Source organism: Electrona antarctica (assembly GCF_951216825.1).
Source record: "Electrona antarctica genome assembly, chromosome: 16".
NCBI lineage: Eukaryota > Metazoa > Chordata > Actinopteri > Myctophiformes > Myctophidae > Electrona > Electrona antarctica.
Window position 1 is genome coordinate 7596027 of NC_136797.1, and position 26896 is coordinate 7622922.

Genomic DNA, 26896 nt, shown 5'->3' on the forward strand with positions numbered 1-26896 from the left:
CTGATAGTTTATCCTTTAGTAATTAGGCTGTGGAAGTATTCACACTAGGCAACTTTTGCATTTATTGGGATTGGCAATTTGGGGAGAAAAGGAGGAGGAGGAGGTGATCAAGCTCCACAAGACCACATTGGTAGGTAGGCTCAAGGCTGCATTTATTTTCCTTATTTTTCCTCTCGAGGGTGCATGGGATGATGTGAACCCCTCCAGCAGGCTAGGGAGCACCGCTCAGGTTAGCGGAAAATGACCGCGGGGTGCGGGTTGCCAGGTTTTTTTATAAGTAAAGTATTTACATTCAATTAAAAAAATATATATATATAATACATTTTAATTTACGTCATATTTAGCGGCATTTCGACCTAATTTCTCTGTTCTTTGTCAATGGCAAATATTGAGACGTGTGGGGACTAAAGCTGTATATAGGAGGGCCCTCAAACACATTATTTGATAACTTTTCATCGTGCTCCTAAAAAAAATTGTGTGCTACTAGCCGCGATTACATACACAGTTAAAATAATAAGAAATTTGCGCCAACGACTGCGTCGACACCTGGCGTGGAACAAACGGGACGAACCGAGGCGCATATATGGATAACAACAACAACACCACACGCGCGCTGCAACACAAAACAGCTGCATACAACGCGTGTCACTGTGCACTTCTGTATCTGTGGACTTCTGTATCGCAACGCGGGGCAACGCAACTCTGGGATGAGCGGGCCGAAGGCCCGCGAAATTCTAGTATCAATACAAACGTGTATATCAATACAAACATGTATATCAATACAAACGTGTATATCAATACAAACGTGTATATCAATACAAACGTTGATGTCCCCATGTATATCAATACAAACGTTGATGTCCCCATGTATATCAATACAAACATGTATATCAATACAAACATGTATATCAATACAAACGTGTATATCAATACAAACATGTATATCAATACAAACGTTGATGTCCCCATGTATATCAATACAAACATGTATATCAATACAAACATGTATATCAATACAAACGTGTATATCAATACAAACATGTATATCAATACAAACGTTGATGTCCCCATGTATATCAATACAAACATGTATATCAATACAAACATGTATATCAATACAAACGTGTATATCAATACAAACATGTATATCAATACAAACGTTGATGTCCCCATGTATATCAATACAAACGTTGATGTCCCCATGTATATCAATACAAACGTTGATGTCCCCATGTATATCAATACAAACGTGATGTTGATGTCCCCATGTATATCAATACAAACGTTGTTGATGTCCCCATGTATATCAATACAAACGTGATGTTGATGTCCCCATGTATATCAATACAAACGTGTATATCAATACAAACGTGTATATCAATACAAACGTGTTGATGTCCCCATGTATATCAATACAAACGTGATGTTGATGTCCCCATGTATATCAATACAAACGTGTATATCAATACAAACGTGTATATCAATACAAACGTGTTGACGTCCCCATGTATATCAATACAAACGTGTATATCAATACAAACGTGTATATCAATACAAACGTGTTGATGTCCCCATGTATATCAATACAAACATGTATATCAATACAAACGTGTATATCAATACAAACGTGTATATCAATACAAACGTGTTGACGTCCCCATGTATATCAATACAAACGTGTTGACGTCCCCATGTATATCAATACAAACGTGTTGACGTCCCCATGTATATCAATACAAACGTGTTGACGTCCCCATGTATATCAATACAAACGTGTATATCAATACAAACGTCCCCATGTATATCAATACAAACGTGTATATCAATACAAACGTCCCCATGTATATCAATACAAACGTGTATCAATACAAACGTGTATATCAATACAAACGTGTATATCAATACAAACGTGTATATCAATACAAACATGTATATCAATACAAACGTTGATGTCCCCATGTATATCAATACAAACGTTGATGTCCCCATGTATATCAATACAAACGTGATGTTGATGTCCCCATGTATATCAATACAAACGTGATGTTGATGTCCCCATGTATATCAATACAAACGTTGATGTCCCCATGTATATCAATACAAACGTGATGTTGATGTCCCCATGTATATCAATACAAACGTTGTTGATGTCCCCATGTATATCAATACAAACGTGATGTTGATGTCCCCATGTATATCAATACAAACGTGTATATCAATACAAACGTGTATATCAATACAAACGTGTTGATGTCCCCATGTATATCAATACAAACGTGTATATCAATACAAACGTGTATATCAATACAAACGTGTTGACGTCCCCATGTATATCAATACAAACGTGTATATCAATACAAACGTCCCCATGTATATCAATACAAACGTGTATATCAATACAAACGTGTATATCAATACAAACGTGCGTGCGTGCATCAGTGGCGCAGCCAGAAATGCGATTCTAGATGGGCCTCGCTATGGCTAGGTGGCCACGTGAAAAGTGCGTGAAAAAATAAGTGGTTATTTACGCACACAGGCACGCTCGCACGCACGCACGCACGTGCACGGGCGCACACACGCACACGCGCGCACACACGCATACGCGCGCACACACACACGCACACACACACACACACACACACACACACACACACACACACACACACACACACACACACACACACACACACACACACACACACACACACACACACACACACACACACACACACACACACACACACACACACACACACACACACACACACACACACACACACACACACACACACACACACACACACACACACACACACACACACACACACACACGTGTGTGTGTGTGTGTGTGTGTGTGTGTGTGTGTGTGTGTGTGTGTGTGTGTGTTTGGGGGGAAACACTGAAGGTCTCTTTCTGCTGTTCAAATTAAATATTGAGTGAACCTTTGAGCTACATGGAGCAGCCCCTGAGAGGGGCTGAGTTATCAGCCCCTGAGAACACCAACGTGTTTACACACTGTCAACATCATTACAAAATATTCAGTGTTATTGCAAAACAGTGAAGGGCATGCCTGACAAAGAACTACATATATGGGCATAAAAGGGACACAGGCATAATATCTAGGTGGGCCTACTTGGAACTATGCAAGTTGGAAATGCATGCCCCACCCAGATATTATGCGTTGGAGCCTCTACAGTGGTGCCTGGCCTACGGCCAAGGTCACGCCCCCTCCCCCCTCCATCCCCCCCCAAAAAAGATGAATAATCACGTGAAGTAGAAACTGTAGAAACTGTTGGAAATCACGGTACGTTCAAAATATGAGCATAAGTTGCTTAGTGAATCGGGCCCATTATTCTAAATTCTTCACAATTACGCATCTATTTTTAAATGTTCAGCTCAGCTTGTAATGAACCAAATAACATAGGTTTAAATTGTTCCTCGTTTTGCTGAGGACCCTCGAGGACCCCTGGGGGTCCGCAGACCCCACTTTGAGAACCACTGTCATGCAGCCTTAGGAACACATACCTTACTCCTCCCCCTCTCCCTCTCTCCCTCGCTCCCCCTCTCTCCCTCTCTCTCTCTCTCTCTCTCTTATCTAAACATGCTTCTCCACGCCTCCATCCAATGAGAAACAGCAAACAGGAATACAATATAGCTGTCACTCCCCCCCTGAACGAACCGATCAATATTCAGTGTCTAAACCTCCACTAAATACAGGCTGTCATGCATGTTAGCCTCACAGTCTGGACTTCACCATGAAGACTGCTTTGCTGCTTCTGCTGTTCTGTCTGGCTAAGGCCGATGACATCCGCGGGGAGTTCCAGAGGTTTAAGAGCCAACTGGAAGGACAGCATGCAGGTCAGTATGTTTACGTCTCAGAGGTAATTGAAAATTGAAAATTAAATGAAAACAGTAATTGAAAAAACACGGCACCAGAAGCAGGGACGTGTCTTTCCAATGAGTCTAACATTCATTAAGGTGCATTCAGACCTGAAGATATACATTTGTTTCCAATGAGTCTAACATTCATTAACCCTGTAAGACCCGGATATATTTCTACTTGCAAAAAAGAGATTTCAACCTTACTACTAGTACTTTGTACTACTAGGACTTATGTTAAAAAAATATGTTTAAAAAAGGTGCATTCAGACCCTAGGATATACATTGGTTTCCAGTCGCTTCAATCGCTTCACTTTGGTCGCGCAGGAAAAGAGTGTAAATGTGTAAATAAAATCACACATGTGTGAAGTGAAGGGCGCAGCCGTTCGCTTCATTGACTTTGTATGTAATCGCGCTGCTCGAACTATGCAGGTTTGAATGTAGCTTGAGAGGGACAGTTACCAGAAGCAGAGACGTGTTTTCACTTCAGTAACTCTAACATGGTTAAAATGGAGTTTGAAGTTACAATGAGTTTATATGGCAGTGTCTGATAAAATGTAGGCCTATATCAAAATGTCTAATCAGATTTTACTTCAACGTGGAATGTGTCTCAAATGTTTCATCATCTCACCACTGTCATTGGTGTAAAGTAACTAAGTACATTTACTACTGTACTGCGTCTTTTCTACTTTTGGTACTACATTGCAGCATTGACCCTGGAGATGACCCAACTGAAGGCTGAGATGACCCAACTGAAAAGTGAAGTAAAGAAGCTGAAATGTAAGACAGCAGGAGAGAGAAGTTAAACACACGATTTTGAATAAATATTAAATTGTGTATTATTGATATTGTAATCATTACCAGGGATTTAGAGGTAGAAAATCTGAGTAAACCCATCACTACTGCTGATACACAAATCTTAACAAATCTTATTATATACTCTCCTCTAAGAGTAGTAGTAGTAGTAGTAGTAGTATACAGTATTATAAACATTGAAATACTTCACTGAAATACCAGAAAGGTATACTTGAGGATAGGCTAAACAGTGTTGGGAAAGTTCATTTATGAACTAGTTCAGTTCACAGTTCAGAAATTTAAAAAGGAACTAGTTCTGTTCATAGTTCCTAATTCAACATTTTGAACTAAAGTTCATGGTTCCAAAAAATGAACTATTTTAGTTCTTTTTTCTTTATTTTTTTTATTATTGCCACAGCCCATAGCCATATAGAAGCCGCCCCGCGTCCGAAACGGTTGAGAAATGACAGAGTTACCGTGTGCCGGTGGTTGCACCACTCAGTTCACACGGGTGTGATTTCTTTTTTACATTTTGGGAAAGAAATAGCTCTTTGCAATGTGAAATGCCACCGAATTTAAGGATTGATCCTTTTCCTTGTCTTTATTATGGGCCAACTTGTGAAAGCTACATGCTTTTATTGTGAAGGGTCTCAGTTCTTACAGCCTGCAAGCTCACAGCCTCACAGCCACAGCCTACAAAATAGTTGTAGATCAACTATTTTCAGCATGGAACACGTGTACGACGAAGAATAAATCAGGCATCACTGTGCTTCTGTGGAGGGAGGGAGATATATTTTGTTGGCCGAACGAGGCGATTATGTATGGACAGTTGGACACGTACGACATACCGCAAAAATAACAAGCAATTGGAATCTATTTTCCGTGGCACATTATAAACACGTTTACTTTACCTCCTCAGTGTTTGGGTCGGGACATGTAGGACTGTATGTGTCTGCTGTCTGCGTGCATATGCACGCTGCGCGCTCCAGTGAAATTGTGCGGCTTGAGAAAGATTAGTTAATTTGTGTTGGATAAGGGCTTATTGGTGGGTTTTCCGCTAGATATTAAGGAGTGGTTAGGGTGTGGTTTAGCTGGGGTTTCGCCTGGAAGGCTCACTCACTTTTGAACGAAGTTGAACGTGAGAAAGTGACGTTCACACACGCCAGAAATGAACGTGTTCACAATGACGTTCATCAGGCAGAAATACAGTACGTTCAGTTCACGTTCAGCCGAAATAGGAACGCGTTCGTGAACAATCGTTCAAAGAACGCGTTCGGGTACATCACTGAGGCTAAATAGTAGAAAACACCATTGATATAATAAGTGAATAGTTTTACCCTCCACTCCATCTCTGACTAGGCCTACTATTATTATTACAACTGTATGTGTTAGAATTGATTATCAGTACATTGACAATCCATCAGTAAATGTCCTGTTTGATGTTTTTAGACCAGTGTCCCGTTGGATGGACGAAGTTTGGAGACAGCTGTTACTACATGTCTACTGAAACGAAAACATGGCAGAAAAGTAGAGAATACTGTCAGAACCAACGAGCCGATCTGATGGTCATCAACAGTAGAGAAGAACAGGTAAGAGTGTGTGTGTGTGTGTGTGTGTGTGTGTGTGTGTGTGTGTGTGTGTGTGTGTGTGTGTGTGTGTGTCTTGCAAACAAAAAGCATATATAGGGCAGGGTATGAACGAGCATGTGTTTTGCCTTAAAACAGGGGTTGGTGATTTCAAGCACGAGTCATGTAGACTGTACTCAGTCTTTCTTGATTTTAGAGACGCATTTGGGACCCTTTCACATGATGTCATGATCAGGTCACTTGAGGAAATAAAATTACCTCAAGTGTACATCGACGTAGTGAAAGATATTTACTGTGAGTCTTCCATCCAGGTTATCTGTGGAAAACAGCGAACTCCACCTATACCTCTAAAGATAGGGATTAAGACTGGCTGCCCTTGGAGCGCAGTTCATTTTATAATTGCCCTCAACCAGTGGTTAAAGTGGTTATGTCTGTGTGCCCCCTCCCACAGTGTGATTCCACCTAACCCAGTACAGGGCTACGCAGATGATGTCCAGTTGGCTTCCAGGGAAGAGAAAGTAATCAAAAACATGCTCACCAGGACAGATTAATTTCTGGAATGGTCAGGCCTGGAAGTTAAAGACATGAAATGTGCTGTACTGTATGAGAGAAGGAGCGGAGGAAATAGGTGGTACCACTCTAACACGACACATGCCCTGACTTCAGAATAGCCACCAAACCCATACGTGTGTTCTCCCTTCATGAGACATACTACTCCTATCTAGGGCATAAGTTTAACATTGCAGGTGAATGGAAGGAACAAGTTAACATCATCTTGTCCGAGTTCACATCTAGGTTGGACCTTATTGACAGATGCTCTCTACCTTTAACCATGAAGCTAGAGGCCATTAGACCAATAGCACCGTCTAAAGTCCAACACTTCTTCTCCAATGTTCACCTCCAGCAGAAGGTGCTAAGCGAAATGAACAATAAAACAGTGAGCTTAGTACGCAAGTGGTTTGCCCTGAACACACACAGCACCCGTGATATTATTCACCATCCTCAGTGGGGGGGGGGGGCTGGGTGTACCGAATGTGTCATGGATTTATATCAGCATGCGCATATCACATCTATTGAGCATGCTGAATAATGATGATAGAGATGTTAGGGAGCTAGCTAGATCTTCCCTGTTCCTCGATTTGAGGAGACTCAAGGTCCCTTTAGCCAGGGAGCCACCGCCCCACTTCCTTGGGTTCAAAAGGAAACCTAGTGGGAAACTGGACACTCGCTCCCCAGGCTTCGGAGTCTCATCGGATTGGACGGATTTGAACGACCTCTGCGTCCAAGCCGGTGTGTCCCTGGAGTGGGCACAGCCTGACCCTGAGGCTGTGGAGGTCTCTGAGGACATAATAACTGACCCTCTCACCTCTGTTAGAGCAACAGTGACCTACAGCGGACACACCCACCTGTTGACACCTAAGGGTGCCCGGCGGACCCTGTTGGATATGTTCCAACATCGGCAACAACAACACTGGACTGGACTCAAACTCCAGGGGAAACTGGCTTGCCTTCCCCATGCTGACCATTCTGTTTCCCATTCATTTATAAGGAACACAGCTCTCAATGAGGACATTATCACCTTTACAGTAAAAGCCAGACTACAGATCCTTCCCACCAGACTCAACCTTTCCCTCTGGTTTCCCTCCACCCATGCACCTCATTGCTTGCATCACACCACAGGGCTTGTTACAGAAATCATGTCACACATTCTGAATGGCTGTTATGCCTATAAAGGGCTTTACATAGCACGCCACGACAGAATAGTTGATCTCATAACAAAGGACATATCTAAACATTTTGCACTGTCTGTGAGAATGTACAAACATTCCTGTGTCAAAACTTCCATGTTTCAACTCTGAACTGAAAATACAGATTTTTTTGCACATCTATCTGCTAACACACCAGATGTTGTTGTGGTCAATGAAGAGAACAGATCAGTTTTCATTCTTGAAATGGCCTGCACCTTTGATTCTAGCTTAGAGGAAGCCTTTATGACCAAAGTCATTAAGTACCAGCCGCTCCTCCAGACCATCATTGAACTACGCTATAGGTGCAATTTACAATTTAGGCATTTAGCAGACGCTCTTAATCCAGAGCGATTTACATTAAGCAAGAACAAAAAGCATGGGAATACATCACATATGTAAAATGCATTTATCGCGAAACATGCGTAAGCTAAGAACGTGACTAGAACATATCTCTATAATGACACTATACATATAAACTATAACTAGAACATATCTCTATAATGACACTATACATATAAACTATACATATATGCTATACTATGCTGTACATATATACTATGAAGTGCTATGACTACATACAATGCACTTATTGTGCTGTCTACATGACATGCTATAAGTCTGTTTCAAATGCTATATAAGTCTAAGAAGTGCTGTCTAAGGGGGGTAGGGTAAGTGCTATGGGCCATGATGGAGTCTGAAAAGGTGGGTTTTCAGACTACGGCGGAAGATCGGGAGTGATGCTGCAGTTCTGATTGCAACGGGAAGTGCATTCCACAGTTTTGGGGCCAGAAGGGAGAAGAGTTTGGGACGTGTGGAGCGTTGTCCCGGCGTTTTTAGTGAGGGTACTTCCAGCTTCCCTGCGTTGGCTGATCTGAGTGCGCGGGAGGGTTTGTAGGGTTCAATCATGCTGGCAAGATATGGGGGAGCCATACCTTTGGTTGCTTTAAATGCCAACATCAGAGTTTTGTATTCTGTGCGGGCAGCGACCGGGAGCCAGTGCAGGGAGCGGAGCAGGGGGGAGACATGTGAGAATTTTGGCTGGTTGAAGACCAAGCGAGCTGCGGCATTTTGGATCAGTTGGAGAGGCTTCAGTGCACATGCCGGTAGGCCAGTAAGGAGAGAGTTACAATAGTCAAGTTTTGACAGGACTGTTGTGCAATCTACTTGTGTTTATTTTCGGCAGCCTAGGACACGTACACAGTCTGGTTGTAAGAGGCTTCCAACAACTTGGGATGCCAAAAAAAGCAGCCAAACGGCTCGCGAAATTCTGTGCAATCTCTTCTACTATCGGTTGCCGCCAAATATGGCGAAGAGGCTGTTACTTGTACCCCTGAAGGGTGTGTGGGTATTTGTCCGGGATTTGCTGATTGCACTCTGTACAGCACCTTGTAAATATTTGTGTCCTTGTATTGTATCTCTTATGTGGACATAAATAAATGATTAAAATGTGTGTGTGTGTGTGTGTGTGTGTGTGTGTGTGTGTGTGTGTGTGTGTGTGTGTGTGTGTGTGTGTGTGTGTGTGTGTGTGTGTGTGCTGTAACCTACTCCATCTAGTTGAGACACACATCTAGTATTGTACAGATTGTACTTCAGTAACCAGCTGCTTGTCTGTCCAGGACTTTGTTGACGGACTCGTTGGCAGAGACAATGTTGTGTGGTTTGGACTGACCGACAGAGAGACAGAACAAGTGTGGAAGTGGGTGGATGGAACACCACTGACCACAACGTAAGACTTTACCTTCATTATTCTACTGAGGCCGATTCTATAAACACCTTCTAAATACTGACCTAAGTTTTCTGAGAAACTTAAAATAATTATATAGCAGCATCACATTTTTTTAATTTTTGTAATACTGTACATACAGTATTACAGAACCCCAAGAGGGGTTCCCGCCCAGAATGGGTTAAAGAAAACATTTTAACTACATTTATTTTCAGCAAACTACATTTCACATTATTTCCTCTTTATATTTATTTCTAAATGGAATCAAAGGCTATAATACAACAGTTACTCTGTATCCGTTGTCTATTTCATTGTCCAGTTAATTTGTACGTAAATATATAATGTAATATAATTTGAAGTCATGATTAAAAAAAACTAAACATTCAGATGAAATCCTTGTTGTGAAGGTATTGTAATGTATTAATGTTTCTCCTTCTACAGGTACTGGAAGCCTGGTCAGCCTAATGACCGTGGGGAAGGACAAGACTGTGCTGTGTTTTATAATGGAGAATGGGACGACCGTACATGTGGGGTAACAGCCTATTGGATTTGTGAAATAGTTTTCTAGAGTTATGCATTAACTAGTAATAGTTGTGTATGTGCAGCACCTGATTAACCCTTTGTGGTCCTGGAGCTACCACCCGCCTGTGGGGGGGTGAGGGTGGGGGGTTTCAAATAGACAATGAGCTTGTAGATCTGCTATTTTGGGAAATGTTCCCCCCATAATAGTCATGCTGGGGTTCAAGAGGATAATTCATATTTCCATTATTCAGATAAAGGGGAGACTATGTAATGTAACATGTAATCAATGAATAACAGCCATCTGTTCCATTTTAACACCACAGACAGATAGATCAATAAAGTGTTTGTGATGAAACTGGGTTTGGTCCAAATCAGTTTGTTACAGTTAAAGGACCACTTCACCACTTTTCAACCTATCTTCATATAATAGGTCCTCACTAATAATTCTCAAAGATTCTCAAAGATGGCCAGAAATGTGTTTCCGTCAGTGTTGTTTTTGACAGCAAATTTTGATTTTAGTTTTAGTCATAGTCTCTTGAATAGTTTTCATGTAGTTTTAGTCACATTTTAGTCGCACATTTAGTAATGTGTTAGTCTAGTTTTAGTCGACTAAATATAAGATTTTAGTCGACTAGATCTACAGTTGATTTAGTCGAACAAAATGTATTTTGGCAGGCCTTGATGCCGTCGTAATGACGGCATAACTTGCTGAAAATAGCCGATCTACAAGCCCACAACCTCTGAGCTTGTAGATCGTCTATTTTCAGCATGCAACTAATTGTAAAAGGACTTATACTGGATCTCTTGTCCACTAGTCCCTTCCTAACATTTTATTTCAGTCAGTATATTTAGTCTTAGTTTTAGTCATCATATAGTTTTTATTTAGTTTCCATTTAGTTTGTCAGTGGAAAAAGGTAGTCGATTTTTCGTCAAAACTGGTTTGCGTGGATGAACCCCCCCCCCCCCCCTACACACACACACACACACACACACACACACAGCTATGTTTATTTGTAAATGCCCTTGTACGTGTGGACAGAGCTTAAAGGACCACTTCACCACTTTTCAACCTATCTTCATATAATTGGTCCTCACTAATGATCATGATAAAATTGCACCATTTTTTCCTACTCAGTCTGTGTCTCATAGGAGGGCTGTGGGCAGTTCAAAAACCAGTCTGTGTCTCATAGGAGGGCTGTGGGCAGTTAAAAAACCTGTCTGTCTCATAGGAGGGCTGTGGGCAGTTCAGAAACCAGTCTGTGTCTCATAGGAGGGCTGTGGGCAGTTCAGAAACCAGTCTGTCTCATAGGAAGGCTGTGGGCAGTTCAGAAACCAGTCTGTGTCTCATAGGAGGGCTGTGGGCAGTTCAGAACCCAGTCTGTGTCTCATAGGAGGGATGTGGGCAGTTCAGAAACCCGTCCACCAGTGAAATCATCGTTAGGCGGATTTATTTTTAATAAGATTTCTTTACAAAAATGTTTGGAGTTGTATTACCGTGAGAACGATTGCTTCCATTTTCGCATTGCAACTTTTCAGGACTAGAAAGCCTGCAGTATATATTAGCTTGGATTCCCCATCGATGATGTCACTGGTGGACGGGTTTCTGAACTGTCCACAGCCTAGACTGAGTAGAAAGACATTGTGCCATTTTATCATGATTGAGGACCAATTATATGAAGATAGGTTGAAAAGTGGTGAAGTGGTCCTTTAAAACAGTGAATGTTATGGATAAAACAGTACATGAACTCTAATTACTGTAAATTACTGTTACATTTCAACATGTAGAATTGATCACATCAATGTTGTGTTTGTGACACCAGGGAGTTGATATAAACTGCTGTACCTCATATGATAAAGAGTTCACTTTAGTAACTACATTAATGTACAGGATGTGCAGTTGAATAATAAACATCCCTGAGTTTGGACTTCTTTAAATGTAGGTCAACAGATAAGGAACAACGTCAGATATTTACATACTAGTCCATATCTGGACAATACCAGTCGCTGTTTAAATATAATTATATGTAAATGACTTCAAATGAGAAGTTCTGAAAAGGCAGCCGTACAGAATTACACAGTGATGATGACATCACCAGTGGAGGAAGTTACTATATTGTATACTGTAATGATGGTACAATATTGGCCTCTAAATGTAAATAGTAAATAATTCAAGTCTTAAATATATAAATGCTACAAGTCTCCTAGTATTTGTTTACAGGGTGTTTAGGTGAGTATACCAGGGTGGAATTATAACTCTAAATATAGTGTTGGAGGTGCATGGAGCAGATGTACTGCAGCTGACACATTTACACTCTCCTCCGTTTAGATTTATTTAGATTTATCGATGGAAACATTTGACATTGATGAGCTCCTCTCCAACAGCTGAACTATGTTCTAATAGGAAATTGGAAATACTCAACAAAAAAAAACACCTCAACATTGTAATTAAGTACAGTACTTATAACAAAAAAAACATTGCATGGATGCACACCTGGGACGTATCCTCTCGAACATCATACCCTTCACTTGGGTTACCCAGCCGGGGTGATCAAGTCCCGACTTACGTCGCACTAGGGCAAAACCAGGGCCACACAATCCGTTGGAACCACTCCGGAACTACTCTGCCAGGGCTGGGAGGGACGCTTCTGGTGCATGGAAGGACTAGGCTCTGTGGGTTGTCTCCTGTCCGGGCCCCTATACGCCTCACCAGGTCCACTCCTGCTCTCACCAGGCCCAGGACCTGTGCGTTGCACCAGAGTCCCAGCACCAGACACTTCATTCAGGAGTGGTGAGCTTAAGTAATACAAGTAAATGTATCTAGTTACTTTCCACCACTGTCCCAGAGCATTGTGAAACGGACATTCTGCATAATTCTGCTGAAACTAGCAGATCTACAAGCTCACAATGTGTCACTTTGCAATGCATTGTGATCTTGTAGATCTGCTATTTTCAAATGATTTGTATGCATTGTGAAATGGGACATTCCGCATAATTCTGCAATCTGCTGAAACTAGCAGATCTACAAGCTCACAATGAGCTTGTAGCATCACGAAGACATCTGCCATGCCCTGTACAGTTCACCAGCATTGCCTTTTTTCACATCTACAAGCTCACACTGAGCTTGTAGATCGGCTATTTTCAGCATGCAACCAAGTGCATAATCAGGCATTACGACACCACCAAGGCCTGCCAAAATGTATTTTGGATGTCAAATATCTTATGATAATTAGATTATTTAGTTGACTAAAAAAAAAACATTTGAGTTGACTAAATATGACTAAAACAAGTTTTATTCAAAAGGCTATATGAGTAAATGGTGCATTTATATAGCGCCTTTATCCAAGGCGCTTTACATAGATTGTGCATTTCATTCACCCATTCACACACCGATGGCAGAGGAAACCATGCAAGGCACCAACCAGCACATCAGGAGCAATTAGGGGTTCAGTGTCTTGCTCAAGGACACTTCGACACTAACTCTGCAGGCCCTTTTTGAAACTAGCTCCTTGCCACTCGCCCTACACACTTCCACTTGGTTTGAGCATAGATATATAAAGCATAGAGACGGCACTGGGATTCCCCTCCCATCCAGTGCCATCTCTATGATTTATATATGTATGCTCAAACCAAGTGGAAGTGTGTAGGGCGAGTGGCAAGGAGCTAGTTTCAAAAAGGGGGTAAGGGAGCCCGGGTTCGAACTGGTGACCTTGCGGGTTACCATCCGGAAACTCTACCCCCGAGCCACCACCGCCGTAAAACCAAATAAATAAAAACAATCTGTGAAAATCAACACTGGTAGAACTACAGCATTGAAAGCATCAAATGCAGCAAAAACAGAAACAACTAGAAAAAGTGCCCTTCCGGGCACAGGTCTCCACCAGGAGGATAGGAGTGTGTGTGATGTTTGGCAAAATCTTTAGGAGGATGTTTTCTTTTATTTGTTTTTGCAACAATTTTCTTCATTTTGTTGAGGAAATGCAGAGCCAGATCACTCATAGCATCTCTGAGGATAGAATTCTGGATGAGCAGGACATGTGCAGCATTTTGTACAAAACGGGCCACTCCCGAAAACTTTGGAAGGCAATCTTAGCCAATCAGTGTACAATCTGAGAAATCCAACAGACTCGTCTTGATCACATGACTACAGAGATCATGTGTACCGATTGCCATTTCTTCATACGCCTTTGATGGCAATTGGATGATTTGAGGCATTTTGTTCCAAAAATGTGTTTTGCAAAAATCAACCTGTTGGTGGCGCTATAACAGGCCAATGTGAAAAGGGTGGGATATATTCCTCAGCCTAGTAAGAAAATGTGTGAAAGATTTCACGTAAATTGCATGCTGCGTTCATGATTTGAGGCTATTGTTGAAAACGGGGCAATCTTGCAAACTGTGAAAGCCAATTATAGCCAATTAGGATGGAATATGAAATATCAGACAGATCCGACTTGAGCACATGACCATAGAGATACTGTGTAACGATTTGTGAGATTTTTGGACAGAATCTGGAGGAGTAATATCAAAAAATGTGTTTTACAAAAGTCGGCCTCCTGGTGGCGCTATAAAAGGCAGATGCGGAAAATGCAGGTCAAAGGTTTGTCCTTGGACTCTAGGGAGTGTGCATGCAACGTTTCACGCAGATCGTGCAGTTTTAGGTAAAAAATGTGAAAAGCTGCCTCATGGTGGCGCTATAACAGGCCGTTCTGGAAAATGTGGGGCAGAGGTTCATCGTTGGCATCCAGGGAGTGTGTGTGCAAAGTTTGGCATCGACCGGGTTAACGGTGCCGGAGATTAGCTGTACACAGACGGACGGAAGGAAGGACGGACGGACACACGGACGGAGTGCAAAACATACTCTCTCCCCATGCCTTCGGCCTGGTTGGAGACAATTATAATACAACAGAAAACAATATCAAATCTCTCTCTCTCTCTCTCTCTCTCTCTCTCTCTCTCTCTCTCTCTCTCTCTCCTCTCTCTCTCTCTCTCTCTCTCTCTCTCTCTCTCTCTCTCTCTCTCTCTCTCTCTCTCTCTCTCTCTCTCTCTCTCTCTCTCTCTCTCTCTCTCTCTCTCTCTCTCTCTCTCTCTCTCTCTCTCTCTCTCTCTCTCTCCCTCTCCCTCTCCCTCTCCCTCTCCCTCTCTCTCGCTCTCTCTCTCTCTCATCATCATGTTGGTAACCATGACAACACCATCCAGGTACTACTATGAAAACATGCCCAAAAGAAACAACTGTATCCTACATGAGAACTTATATCTGCAATAGTGAAACTGTCTAATCTACAAAGCTTGTAGATCCGCTATTTTCCCCCTCAATTTCTATTTTAATAGAAATATATTCCAATGAGACCAAGAGCAGAACAACCAGACATTCATGACAACTCAATATGGCCACAGCTAATATAATGTAAACAAATGTGCACCACAAATCACACAACGTTCTTCTAAATACACAACCAAGCATGTCTGTCATTAGCTCTGGTCCATAGCCTTCTACGATTCAGAATCGTAGAAGCAGTAGAAGGCTATGGACCAGAGCTAGTCTGTGATTTATGCTTTTTGTCTCCACCAGGCCGAAGGCATGGGGAGAGAGTATGTTTTGCACTCCGTCCGTCCGTCCGTCCGTCCGTCCGTCCGTCCGTCCGTGTGTGTGTGTGTGTGTGTGTGTGTGTCCGTCCGTCCGTCCGTCTGTGAACAGCTAATCTCCGGCACCGTTAACCTGTGCGGCCTCTCTCATAGTCATAGTTATCTCCTGCGGTCAGCACCTCCCCACTACTGGTGTGCGCTCCTACCTTCCTGTTTGTAGCATTCAAGTCTTAAAAATATAAATGCTACAAGTCTCCTAGTATTTGTTTACAGGGTGTTTAGGTGAGTTTTCCAGGGTTGAATTATAACTCTAAATATAGAGTGTTGGAGGTGCATGGAGCAGATGTACTGTAGCTGTCCAGCTGTTTGACACATTTACACTCTCACTCACTCGGGCGGCGGTGGCTCGGGGGTAGAGTGGCTGGATGGTAACCGCAAGGTTGCCAGTTCGAACCCGGGCTCCCCCAGAGTTAGTGTCGAAGTGTCCTTGAGCAAGACGCTGAACCCCTAATTGCTCCTGATGTGCTGGTTGGTGCCTTGCATGGTTCCCACCACCATATGAATGTGTGGGTGAATGTAATGCACAATCCATGTAAAGCGCCTTGGATAAAGGCGCTATATAAATGCACCATTTACCATTTACACTCTCCTCCATTTAGATTTATCGATGAAAAAAAAAAAATGACATTGATGAGCTCCACTTCAACAGCTGAACTATTTTCAAATAGGACATTGGAAATACTCAACAAAAAACAATACACCTCAAAATTGTAATTAAGTACAGTAGGCTACTTAAGCAAATGTACATAGTTACTTTCCACCACTGTCCCAGAGCATCGTGAAGTGCATTATTCTGCTGAAACTAGCAGATCTACAAGCTCACATTGTGTCACTTTGCAATGCATTGTGATCTTGTAGATCTGCTATTTTCAAATGATTTGTATGCATTGTGAAATGGGACATTCCGCATAATTCTGCAATCTGCTGAAACTAGCAGATCTACAAGCTCACAATGAGCTTGTAGCATCACGAAGACATCTGCCATGCCCTTTTTCACTTTTGAGATCTACAAGCTCACACTGAGTTTGTAGATCGGCTATTTTCATCATGCAACCAAGTGCATAATCAGGAATTACGACACCACCACACCAAGGCCTGCCAAAATGTATTTTGGATGTCAAATATTTAGTTGACTAAAACTAAAACATTTTAGGTGACTAAAATATGACTAAAACAAGTTTTATTCAAAAGACTTTATGAAATAAATAAAAACAATCTGTGAAAATCAACACTGGTACAACTACAGTATTGAAAGCATCAAATGCAGCAAAAACAGAAACAATTATAATACAACAGAAAACAATATCAAATCTCTCTCTCTCTCTCAGTCTCTCTCCCCCTCTCTCTCTCCCCCTCTCCCCCAGTCTCTCTCTCTCTCCCCCTCTCTCTCCCCCCCTCTCCCCCAGTCTCTCTCTCTCTCTCCCCCTCTCTCTCTCTCCCCCTCTCCCCCAGTCTCTCTCTCTCTCCCCCTCTCTCTCTCCCCCCCTCTCCCCCAGTCTCTCTCTCTCCCCCTCTCTCTCTCTCCCCCTCTCTCTCTCTCTCTCTCTCTCCCCCTCTTCCCCAGTCTGTCTCTCTCTCTATCATGTTGGTAACCATGACAACACCATCCAGGTACTACTATGAAAACTTGCCCAAAATAAACAACTGTATCCTACATGAGAACTTATATGTGCAATAGTGAAACTGTCTAATCTACAAAGCTTGTGATTTATGCATTTTATTTATGGCCTACAAGCACCAGCAGCCAAACAGCATAATTAACTTCATTAAGTGCACAGCTGCGCAATAAGTAGCAACACACGTCATGTCGGCAACACATAGCATTTAAACTCAATTAAACAGTATTTATATTCTAGATGAGCCTTACCTTCTAAGATGAAGTGGCGCTTCCTCCCTGACTTTTGCTCCTGCATTGTTCTTCAGTTGGTTTTGTTTATTGTCCGTCTGCTCTTTGTAGAATCCACAAGTTCATCTCTCGTTGTGGTGTGGTGGCTACTAGCCTATAGGCTACTCTCATTTCGGTTTTGTTTCCATGTTTAATGAATAAATGTTCATGTGGTTTGCTGTGAGTTTTGTCCATTGTTCAGCAGCTGTAGCTTGTTGATATAAAACACATTGAATGTTTACGTTGTCAGTAGACCTATAGGCCTATTTGTTTTAAAGCGTGCAGTTGAAATAAGGTTTTGTAGTCTAGACTAGATAGTTGAGTCACCAAACTTTACACAACCCCTCCTTGTAACCCTTTACTGCCACCTGGTGGAAGAAACACTTAATTTGAACCGAAAACAGAGCCAATCTACAAGCTCACAACAACGTTATGTGAGCTTAGATCTACAAGCCCACAACGACGTTATGTGAGCTTAGATCTACAAGCTCACAACGACGTTGTTATGTGAGCTTAGATCTACAAGCTCACACATGGGTTTTTTATTATTGTTTGGACCCAATGTTTTATACATTTGTGTCAATAAAGTAACTAACTATAACTACCTGTCTAGATACTTCCTTAACGGACAACTTTAGTTTTTTTCAACTAAGTTTCATGTTTTAGGATGTTATTAGAGAAAGTAAAAGATGAGTGTTATTATTTTGTTTCATTTGCTGCTTTCTTTCGTTTTCGAGCATGGTGCTAAATATGTATTTTCTTTACAAGATATTATGGAGATTTTTTTTTTATTATTATTTACTATAGTCCTGATACACCCCAGGAAATTACATCTGGCCACAAATAAATCACAGGATCTACTGAATGTGAAGGTAACCTACTGGGGGGAAGCCAGGCTCAATGTCAGTTTGACACATTCAGTAGATCTCGTGATGTTTTGTGGCCAGATGAAATTTCCTGGGGTTTATTAGGACTATAGTAAATAATTAAAAAAGAAATCGCTATAAAATGTTGTAAAAAAATACATATTTAGCCCCATGCTCGAATGCCCCCGCCCCCTGTCAAAAACAGCTAAAATCCCTAAAACGAAAGAAAACAGCAAATGAAAAAATAATTTTTTTTGTTTCTCTAACAACCTAAAACATGAACCTTGGTTGAAAAAAACTAAAGTTGTCCTTTAATGTTAACAAAGTCCACACCCACAACACCAGAGGAAGTGCAACGAACCATGTACAACCCAGATTCGGCACAAACAAGGGACTCAATTCTTTTCGATCCTATTCCTATGCCACCAAAATGTGGAACGCCCTACCAACAGTCATTAAGACATGCAAATGTTGACTCCTTCAAAACCGCTCTCAAAGGGCACCTACGGACGGCTGCAATCCGAAACTCGCCCCCGTAAAATCTGAATGTATGTTTCTTTCTTTCTTTTCCATTTTTACCTCTATGATGAATTCCTGTTCTGTTCTTTGGCTATATAGTAGTGTCTATTTGTACGTCTCTAAATGTTTTGATGAATTGAACAAGGTGGACCCTCTTGTAAACAAGTGTAATGGGCGACTGTGGCTCAAGAGGTAGAGCAGGTCGTCCAATGATCCATGGGTCGGCGGTTCGAATCCCGGCTCCTCCTGGCTACATGTCGAACTGTCCTTGGGCAAGACACTGAACCCCAAATTGCTCCCGATGTGCTGGTTGGTACCTTGCATGGCTTCCGCCGCAATCAGAGACTGTATGAAAGACAAATGAATTGTTATCTATTATGATTTGTACTGTATTGTGATACACTCATGTGCGAAATACAATGAAATGAAATGAAAATGATCAGTAAAAGCCAAATTAAGGTTTAACCCATTTGGACCTAGCTGAGGACAATTCTACAAATGCCTTCTGTTGTTTCTATGTCAGTCGTTCTCAAACATTTTCATGTCAAGGACCCGCAAAAATATATGTAATTGGCCGCCGACCCCCATCTGAAAATATGTTGTTCCAGGGACTCCCCCAGAAACAAAGATTTGAGTTAAAAACGCTCACTCTGAAAGAATATATATTCAAAGATTTGTGCCACATTTTCGCGATTTTTCAAAAATAGCAGAACTACAAGCTCGTAGCGCGGCACTAAGCTTGTAGATCTGCTAATAGTATAACATAATCAGTGTTGGGCATCGTTACTTTAGAAAGTAACGTCGTTAGGTTACTGGATTACTGCCCATAAAAATAATCCCTTACCGTTACAAATTACCTTCTGAGAAAAGTAAAAGGTTAGATTATTTTCCGTTATTTTCCGTTACCCGACAATTAAAACCCATTTTTAATGCTTGCGCAAGTTGTTTACATTGTAGGCTATTAGGCTACTGCCTACCGTCATTGCGCCGCATTATTACGGCCCTAATTAACTCTATGGTTAAAAACGAGAATGATACACACCATGAACTGACCATAGACAATATCCCCTTTACAGCTCTCTCTTTATTAACGAATATAATTCGCCACAATCGCCAGCCTATACACGTAGGACTGGACAGAAAGGCTGTTGCGCTGCGCTCCAACCAGCCAGCAGCGCGCATAATGCCCTCTCCACGGCGCACACCGCGGCGCATGAACACCACCACCACCGTGGACCCACGTATGAACTACATAGTTTATAAGAAATGGCACGGCGGCCATCCAGTGACAGTAACAGAATGAGAATCCTGTAACCTGTTATTTTGGGGGGGCATTAGCCCTGAAACATGACTGTCATGCTCGTGAAGTACGAGCGTCATGTGAACCATGGCTAGGGGGGCATCAACAACAGCCTGTTGATGATGAATGTTACTATGAAACTTAAACAATTCATTAAACTAGTACTCACCTAATGACGCAGCCACGGAGGATCTACCATGTTTAACGTCATTCCAAAGTGTTTAGCCTTTTCTGCATACTTATATTCTAATTAAAGCACTCAATTAAAATAAAAGTTAAAGAGGGACATTTAGAATTGTTATATTTGTATGTTCATGTATTTTGATATAATAAATAAGACAAAGTAAAGACAAAAATCGTAATTGAGTTATTGAATAAAAATATTTATATTGATACCTCAATGATAAGATGATCCTTAATTGTCAAAACAATATCAGAAATGAATTATAAATGTCAGAATTATTTGAAATAGACTTATTGCACTTATTTTTACTCCTAACAATGGCCAATGTCTTTGGAATAGCTAAATGACCATGACCATGACCTTTCAAGGTCAATATCACCCACAATGATTCAAATAGTATCAGAAATGAATTCCACATACCTGAATTAGTCAGGATGGAGGTATTACATGTGCAAATACACCCAGAAACAAAAAAGTTGTATTTTCATCATAGCCGATGGCTTCCATATTTGATGTGGCCATTGCGCCATTCGTGGCACTATGGCGGACGAGCACCTCGTTGATTTTTCATGTCTAGGGACCCATTGACTCAGTTCAAGTGAGAAATTCCCCCAACACCAAATTGCGAGAAGGTCTACAGGCAGGTACAGGACTAATGTATGGATAAAATGTGTACGAGTAATGTACAGAAATGCGTTTTGCCTAAATCGGCCTCATGGTGGCGCTATAACAGGTCGTTGAGGAATATTTGGGGCAGAGGTTCGTCGTTGGCATCCAGGGAGTGTGTGTGCAAAGTTTGGCACGGATCGGGCCAACGGTGCCAGAGATTAGCTGATAACGGACGGACGGAAGGAAGGAAGGAAGGAAGGACGGACACACACACACACACGGACGGAGTGCAAAACATACTCTTTCCCCATGCCTTCGACCTGGTGGAGACAATTAACACTCCATCTTTTACTTTCTCTAATAACAACCTAAAACATGAACCTTGGTTGAAAAAAACTAAAGTTGTCATTTAAGTACATTTTGGTGCCATACCAATACATTTTAAATTGCGGACTTTTACTTGTTGTAACGGAGTAGGCCTGTGAAAGGCCTGTGAAAATACTTTTGAAATAGATTTTTATCTGTGGCCTACCAGCCTAGTATTGTCACTGTGTATAACTGATGACATTTTGAATTCTGCAATGTACCGTTATTACCACAACGTGGCAGCAAAGCCTACTTTTTGATTCAATATTGCAAATGGGGCTTTAAAATGCCTGTGGCAAAGTCAGTTTTAATTTGTTGGTTAATTGGTCAGTTATTTATTATAAATAAGTGCATTTTATTGTTGGTGATAATAAAATAAACTACACTGGATCATGCGCACGCACGCACACACACACAACATACACACACTTTCTTTCTGACAGAAAACATTACACCGCATTATACTACTTTAAGAATGTTTAACGTGTTTTATCTGTGATTCTGTGCGAATAATGACATTAATAACGAGCATTATAACTGATATTTTCCCCTTTTATCATTCAACAGCTTTATTGAACGTAGATTCAATTACATTTGTCTTGCTGTGTTTGTCTCTGCTCAGCAGATACAATTTAAGTCATATCAGATCATCGGCATTAGAAAAATATTTAAAAAACAAAAGGGAAAAAAAGCCCTTTAAATACAAATATTAAAAAAAGAGTACCGGTATATAAACAGACCCAACTTTTCAAAATAAAATAAAGCACATAACTAATAACCTAAGCATGTGTGACGATCATTGTATGATTGATTGCAGCTGTTATGCGGCACAGTGGCAGATTTATCCTGACTGGCTAGGAAGCTTCTATCATTTTCAAGAGACAGATGTGGAGTAATGCTTCAATTATATGCTCCGCCGCTAGCTCTGGTCCATAGCCCTAATGCCCTTTGCTGCCGTTGCATTAAGGCAATGTGACTCTTGTCTTCCTGCCCGCATGAAATGCAGACCAGCCTCTCCTCTGTTTGCGAAAATAAAAAGAACGTTTTACCTATACTCACCAATACAAAGGCGGCTTGTGTTATTAGAAAGCTTACTTTCCTTAGTGGACGCACTCTGAGCCCCCCACCACGTATAAAATGTACTTTTTGGCCAGAAAAGGGATTTCTTTTTTTCACCGGAAGAAAAATACTTTTAGTTACTCCACTGCAACCCTCTAGTGATGTTGCCAAGAGAAAACTCATAGACAAGATTTGGCAATGGCTTCCTGCGAGGGCAAGTCACATAGCCTTAATGCAACGCAGCAAAGGGCATTAGGGCTATCTATGGACCAGAGCTACTGCCGGAATCGTGCGCTAAAGATTGCCGCTCCACAAGCACCTTATAGATCGGCTATTTTTGGCCGATCTATAAGGTGAGTCGGAGCATAAATTAAGCATTACTCTACAGCTGGTGGCGTTCGACGGAATATGTAGATCGGATATTTTCAGCTCACGGCACCGCCAATACGACCGAGTATAAGTGTAGTTTTATTTTAGCTTTAGTAATCAATATCATCCATGCCGATCTCCAAGTACTGCTGCGTGGGCTCCGACTCGAAGCTATCCACAGGAAACCACGAGTCGTACCAGGAAGTTGTACTCTCGGTCGCAGGTGCCGTCGTGGGCGCCATCGTCGTTGTCGTCGTGGCTTCCGTCGTCGTCGTGGAGGACTGTCGTGCTTTCTGAAGACGTAGCCGGCGCAGGCGCATCTGCCGGAGCCTCCTGAGGCGCTCTGCATTGTGTGATTGCGAGTTAACCGCCGTCCCGTCTTCCTCGCCTCCTTCGGTCCGTCTCGCCGCGCCACGGCCACCACCGGCACCTCTGGCGCTCGTTGTCGTTGGTGTTGTCGTTGTTGTTGTTGTAGTGGCGGTCGCTTTGGGGACGAGTCGGATGGGTCTCTTTCCGTGGAGCGCCATGATCTCCTTGATGCGGTCCCAGTTGGACTTGGCCAGGTGGAAGCCGCACTTGGTGGCTCCGCTGTCGTAGCCCACCATGCACAGCCTGGTCTGAGGGGTGTGGCCGTCGGCCTTGGCCGTCACCCGGTACTCCCCGGGGTTCAGCAGGCGCCAGTAGTCACCGCCGGCAGCTGAATGAACACACGAAGAAGGGCACAGATGCAGAAATGTATAGGGTGCGTTCCAGACAGCTGAATGAACACATGAAGAAGGGCACAGATGCAGAAATGTATAGGGTGCGTTCCAGACAGCTGAATGAACACATGAAGAAGGGCACAGATGCAGATATGTATAGGGTGCGTTCCAGACAGCTGAATGAACACACGAAGAAGGGCACAGATGCAGAAATGTATAGGGTGCGTTCCAGACAGCTGAATGAACACACGAAGAAGGGCACAGATGCAGAAATGTATAGGGTGCGTTCCAGACAGAAATGTATAGGGTGCGTTCCAGACAGCTGAATGAACACATGAAGAAGGGCACAGATGCAGAAATGTATAGGGTGCGTTCCAGTGTTGTACGTTTTGTCGACTAAAACTATGACGAAAGATGTTCGTCGACTACCTTTTTTCACTGGCGAAAACTGAATAAAAAACGAAATGAAAATGAAGCTATGATGACTAAAAACTAAGAATAAATATGTTGACAATTTCGTCAACAGATAAAAACTAGAGTAAAATGTTAGGGAGGGACTAGTGGACAAGAGATCCAGTATAAGTCATTTTACACTTGGTTGCATGCTGAAAATAGCTCACAGTGCTGCGACGCGCTGTGAGCTTGTAGATCGGTTATTTTCAGCATGTGTAAAAACAGACATTACGATGGCCTCAAGGCCTGCCAAAATGCATTTTAGTCTACTAAATCAACTGTAGATTTAATCGACTAAAATCTTATGATATTTAGTCAACTAAAACTAGAGTAACACCAAGACATTCCGGGTGACTAAAATATGACTAAAACTAAATTATGTTTTATTCCAAAGACTATATGACTAAACTAAAAATAGAAATTGGCTGCCAAAAACAACACTAGTGCGTTCAGAATTCAGATATAGCGCACTGAGCGCAATACAAACTAATATGTGAGTGCACTCCCGGTGCGCATATATTCCGAACGCACCCATAATGTAACCCATTAACACGTTAAAGAGGTCAATTAGCATGGATCGTTATTGGGCTCATCTTCAATTAAATAGTAAATACATTGGCGATCGACAAGCTCTTTAAGAAGTCGTTCAGAAGGAAGACTCGTGGCCATGTAAACTGCCTCTATGTTTACATTTTGAATTTAGTTAAATGGACAAAATTAATGAGTTTATAGCAACGCTGTCAATTTCAACTTCAACTGTATCGTCGCATCACGATTTTACAGGTCAAGAGTGGGTGAAATGATGTTTGTACAGTGCATGCTCACTATCGCAGGGGTTCTCAACGTTTTTGGCCGGGGACCCCCGGAAATGCTTTGGCAATGTCTCGGGACCCCCTCCCCGCCCCCTCCCGACCCCCAATATAAATTGACTGCTACAATAACCTTAAACCATTTTGGGCGGGAACCCCTTTTGGTGTTTTAAGCATTGTTATAATTTAGCTATTGAAAAATAGCAGATCTACAAGCTCATAGCGCGCCACCGAGTGGCGCGCTATGAGCTTGTAGGTCTGCTATTTTTGAAAAATCGTGAAAATAAAATTTAAAAAATAAATTTGGGGACCCCCTAAAATAATTTGGCGACCCCCCAAGGGGTCGCGACCCACGGGTTGAGAACCCCTGCACTATTGTAATTTCAAGAAACTACTTATAATGGCTAACTGATAAGAATAGAGATGGAAACAAGGGATACCATTGACTGTGTTTACATGCATGGACCCAACCTAATATTGCTTACACAGCAAATATTCCAATTCGGTCTGATCAGAAGGAATTTTTGTTTAAACCAATTTTGATGTTTAGATAAAGAGGAAATTGTCAGCAAGTAAACAGTTAGTCCCATTGTTTCCATCTGGTTGGTTTGCATCTGGTTGGAAAATTGACAGAAAACCAAAAATAAACCAGGCAGAAGCACTTTGTGCCAAATGTCAAAACAAGTAATATTCAGATTAAATGTTTTGAGGCATGTGTAAAACTAAAGGAGACATGTATTAACATGTATTTAGTTAAGAATAAGAACCTCTGATCGGAATGATTTCATTCTGTATGAAGCAATATTGTCCATGATGTGATGCTAACACACTCGGTGTCAGATGAAAAAGAAGGCCCAACTTGATGTGATGTGTTGTGTTATGGTTATGGAGCACATACCAGTTGTTGTGATGTATTGTGTTATGGTTATGGAGCACATACCAGTTGATGTGATGTATTGTGTTATGGTTATGGAGCACATACCAGTTGATGTGATGTATTGTGTTATGGTTCTGGAGCACATACCAGTTTTGACATCATGTTTGATCCCCTCCACTGACACGGTGTGTCATGGTTATGGAGCACATACCAGTTTATGTGATGTATTGTGTTATGGTTCTGGAGCACATACCAGTTTATGTGATGTATTGTGTTATGGTTATGGAGCACATACCAGTTTATGTGATGTATTGTGTTATGGTTCTGGAGCACATACCAGTTTTGACATCATGTTTGATCCCCTCCACTGACACGGTGTGTTATGGTTATGGAGCACATACCAGTTTATGTGATGTATTGTGTTATGGTTCTGGAGCACATACCAGTTTATGTGATGTATTGTGTTATGGTTATGGAGCACATACCAGTTTTGACGTCATGTTTGATCCCCTCCACTGACACGGTGGCGTTTGCTATTGGATTCCCCTCCATGTCTTTCACTGTACCCTTTATCCCACGATGCACCTGGGCAAAGGACACAACACTTCAGAGACCACACAGCGAGCAGAATAAAGCCCTAGTACACAGTACAGTATATGGTTGACCGGAGTCCCTCAGGGTGTATTTTCTGTTTTCGCTCTACATAAAATATCTTCGCTGAAAATAGCCGATCGACAAACTTGTCGATCGGCTATTTATAATACAAGTTTCAAGTGGTTAAGACAAAATAAATGTATTGTCATGTCAAGGACCCCAAAATGAATGTGTATTTGGCAGCGGACTCCTAAATATGTTGTTGTGCCAGGGAGGCGCCCCAACATACAAGATTTGTGTTTTTAAAATATAATCCAATGTTCTTGTAATTCTTCTTTCCAGATTCTTTTAAAAATAGCAGATCTACAAGCTCACAATGGGGCACATAGCAACACACTGTTAGCTTGTAAAT

General features: G+C 41.8%; 2 protein-coding genes across 5 annotated transcripts in view; one reads left to right on the forward strand and one right to left on the reverse strand.

Moving 5' to 3' along the window:
- LOC306939907 (CD209 antigen-like protein A) overlaps positions 1–10710 on the forward strand; it is an 85551-nt gene extending 74841 nt beyond the window's left edge. The window contains exons 1-5 of one of the 3 annotated variants that reach the window (XM_079524714.1): positions 3725–3858; positions 4588–4659; positions 6124–6263; positions 9625–9734; positions 10173–10710. In XM_079524714.1, the coding sequence (XP_079380840.1) occupies positions 3756–3858; positions 4588–4659; positions 6124–6263; positions 9625–9734; positions 10173–10299 (552 nt within the window). In that variant the 5' untranslated portion in view covers positions 3725–3755 and the 3' untranslated portion in view covers positions 10300–10710. Of the gene's footprint in view, positions 1–3724; positions 3859–4587; positions 4660–6123; positions 6264–9624; positions 9735–10172 lie in introns of those variants that run through there. The other 2 variants (XM_079524713.1, XM_079524712.1) reach the window with 2 other exon arrangements.
- An 11463-nt stretch (positions 10711–22173) lies between these two features.
- The window catches only part of LOC306939902 (adipocyte enhancer-binding protein 1-like), a 62098-nt gene continuing 57375 nt past the window's right edge, over positions 22174–26896 (reverse strand). For both annotated transcript variants that reach the window (XM_079524701.1, XM_079524702.1), the window contains 2 exons: positions 26376–26475; positions 22174–23747 (listed from right to left, as the gene is read on the reverse strand). In XM_079524701.1, coding sequence (XP_079380827.1) covers positions 23161–23747; positions 26376–26475 — 687 coding nt within the window. In that variant the 3' untranslated portion in view covers positions 22174–23160. The remainder of the gene's footprint in view (positions 23748–26375; positions 26476–26896) is intronic.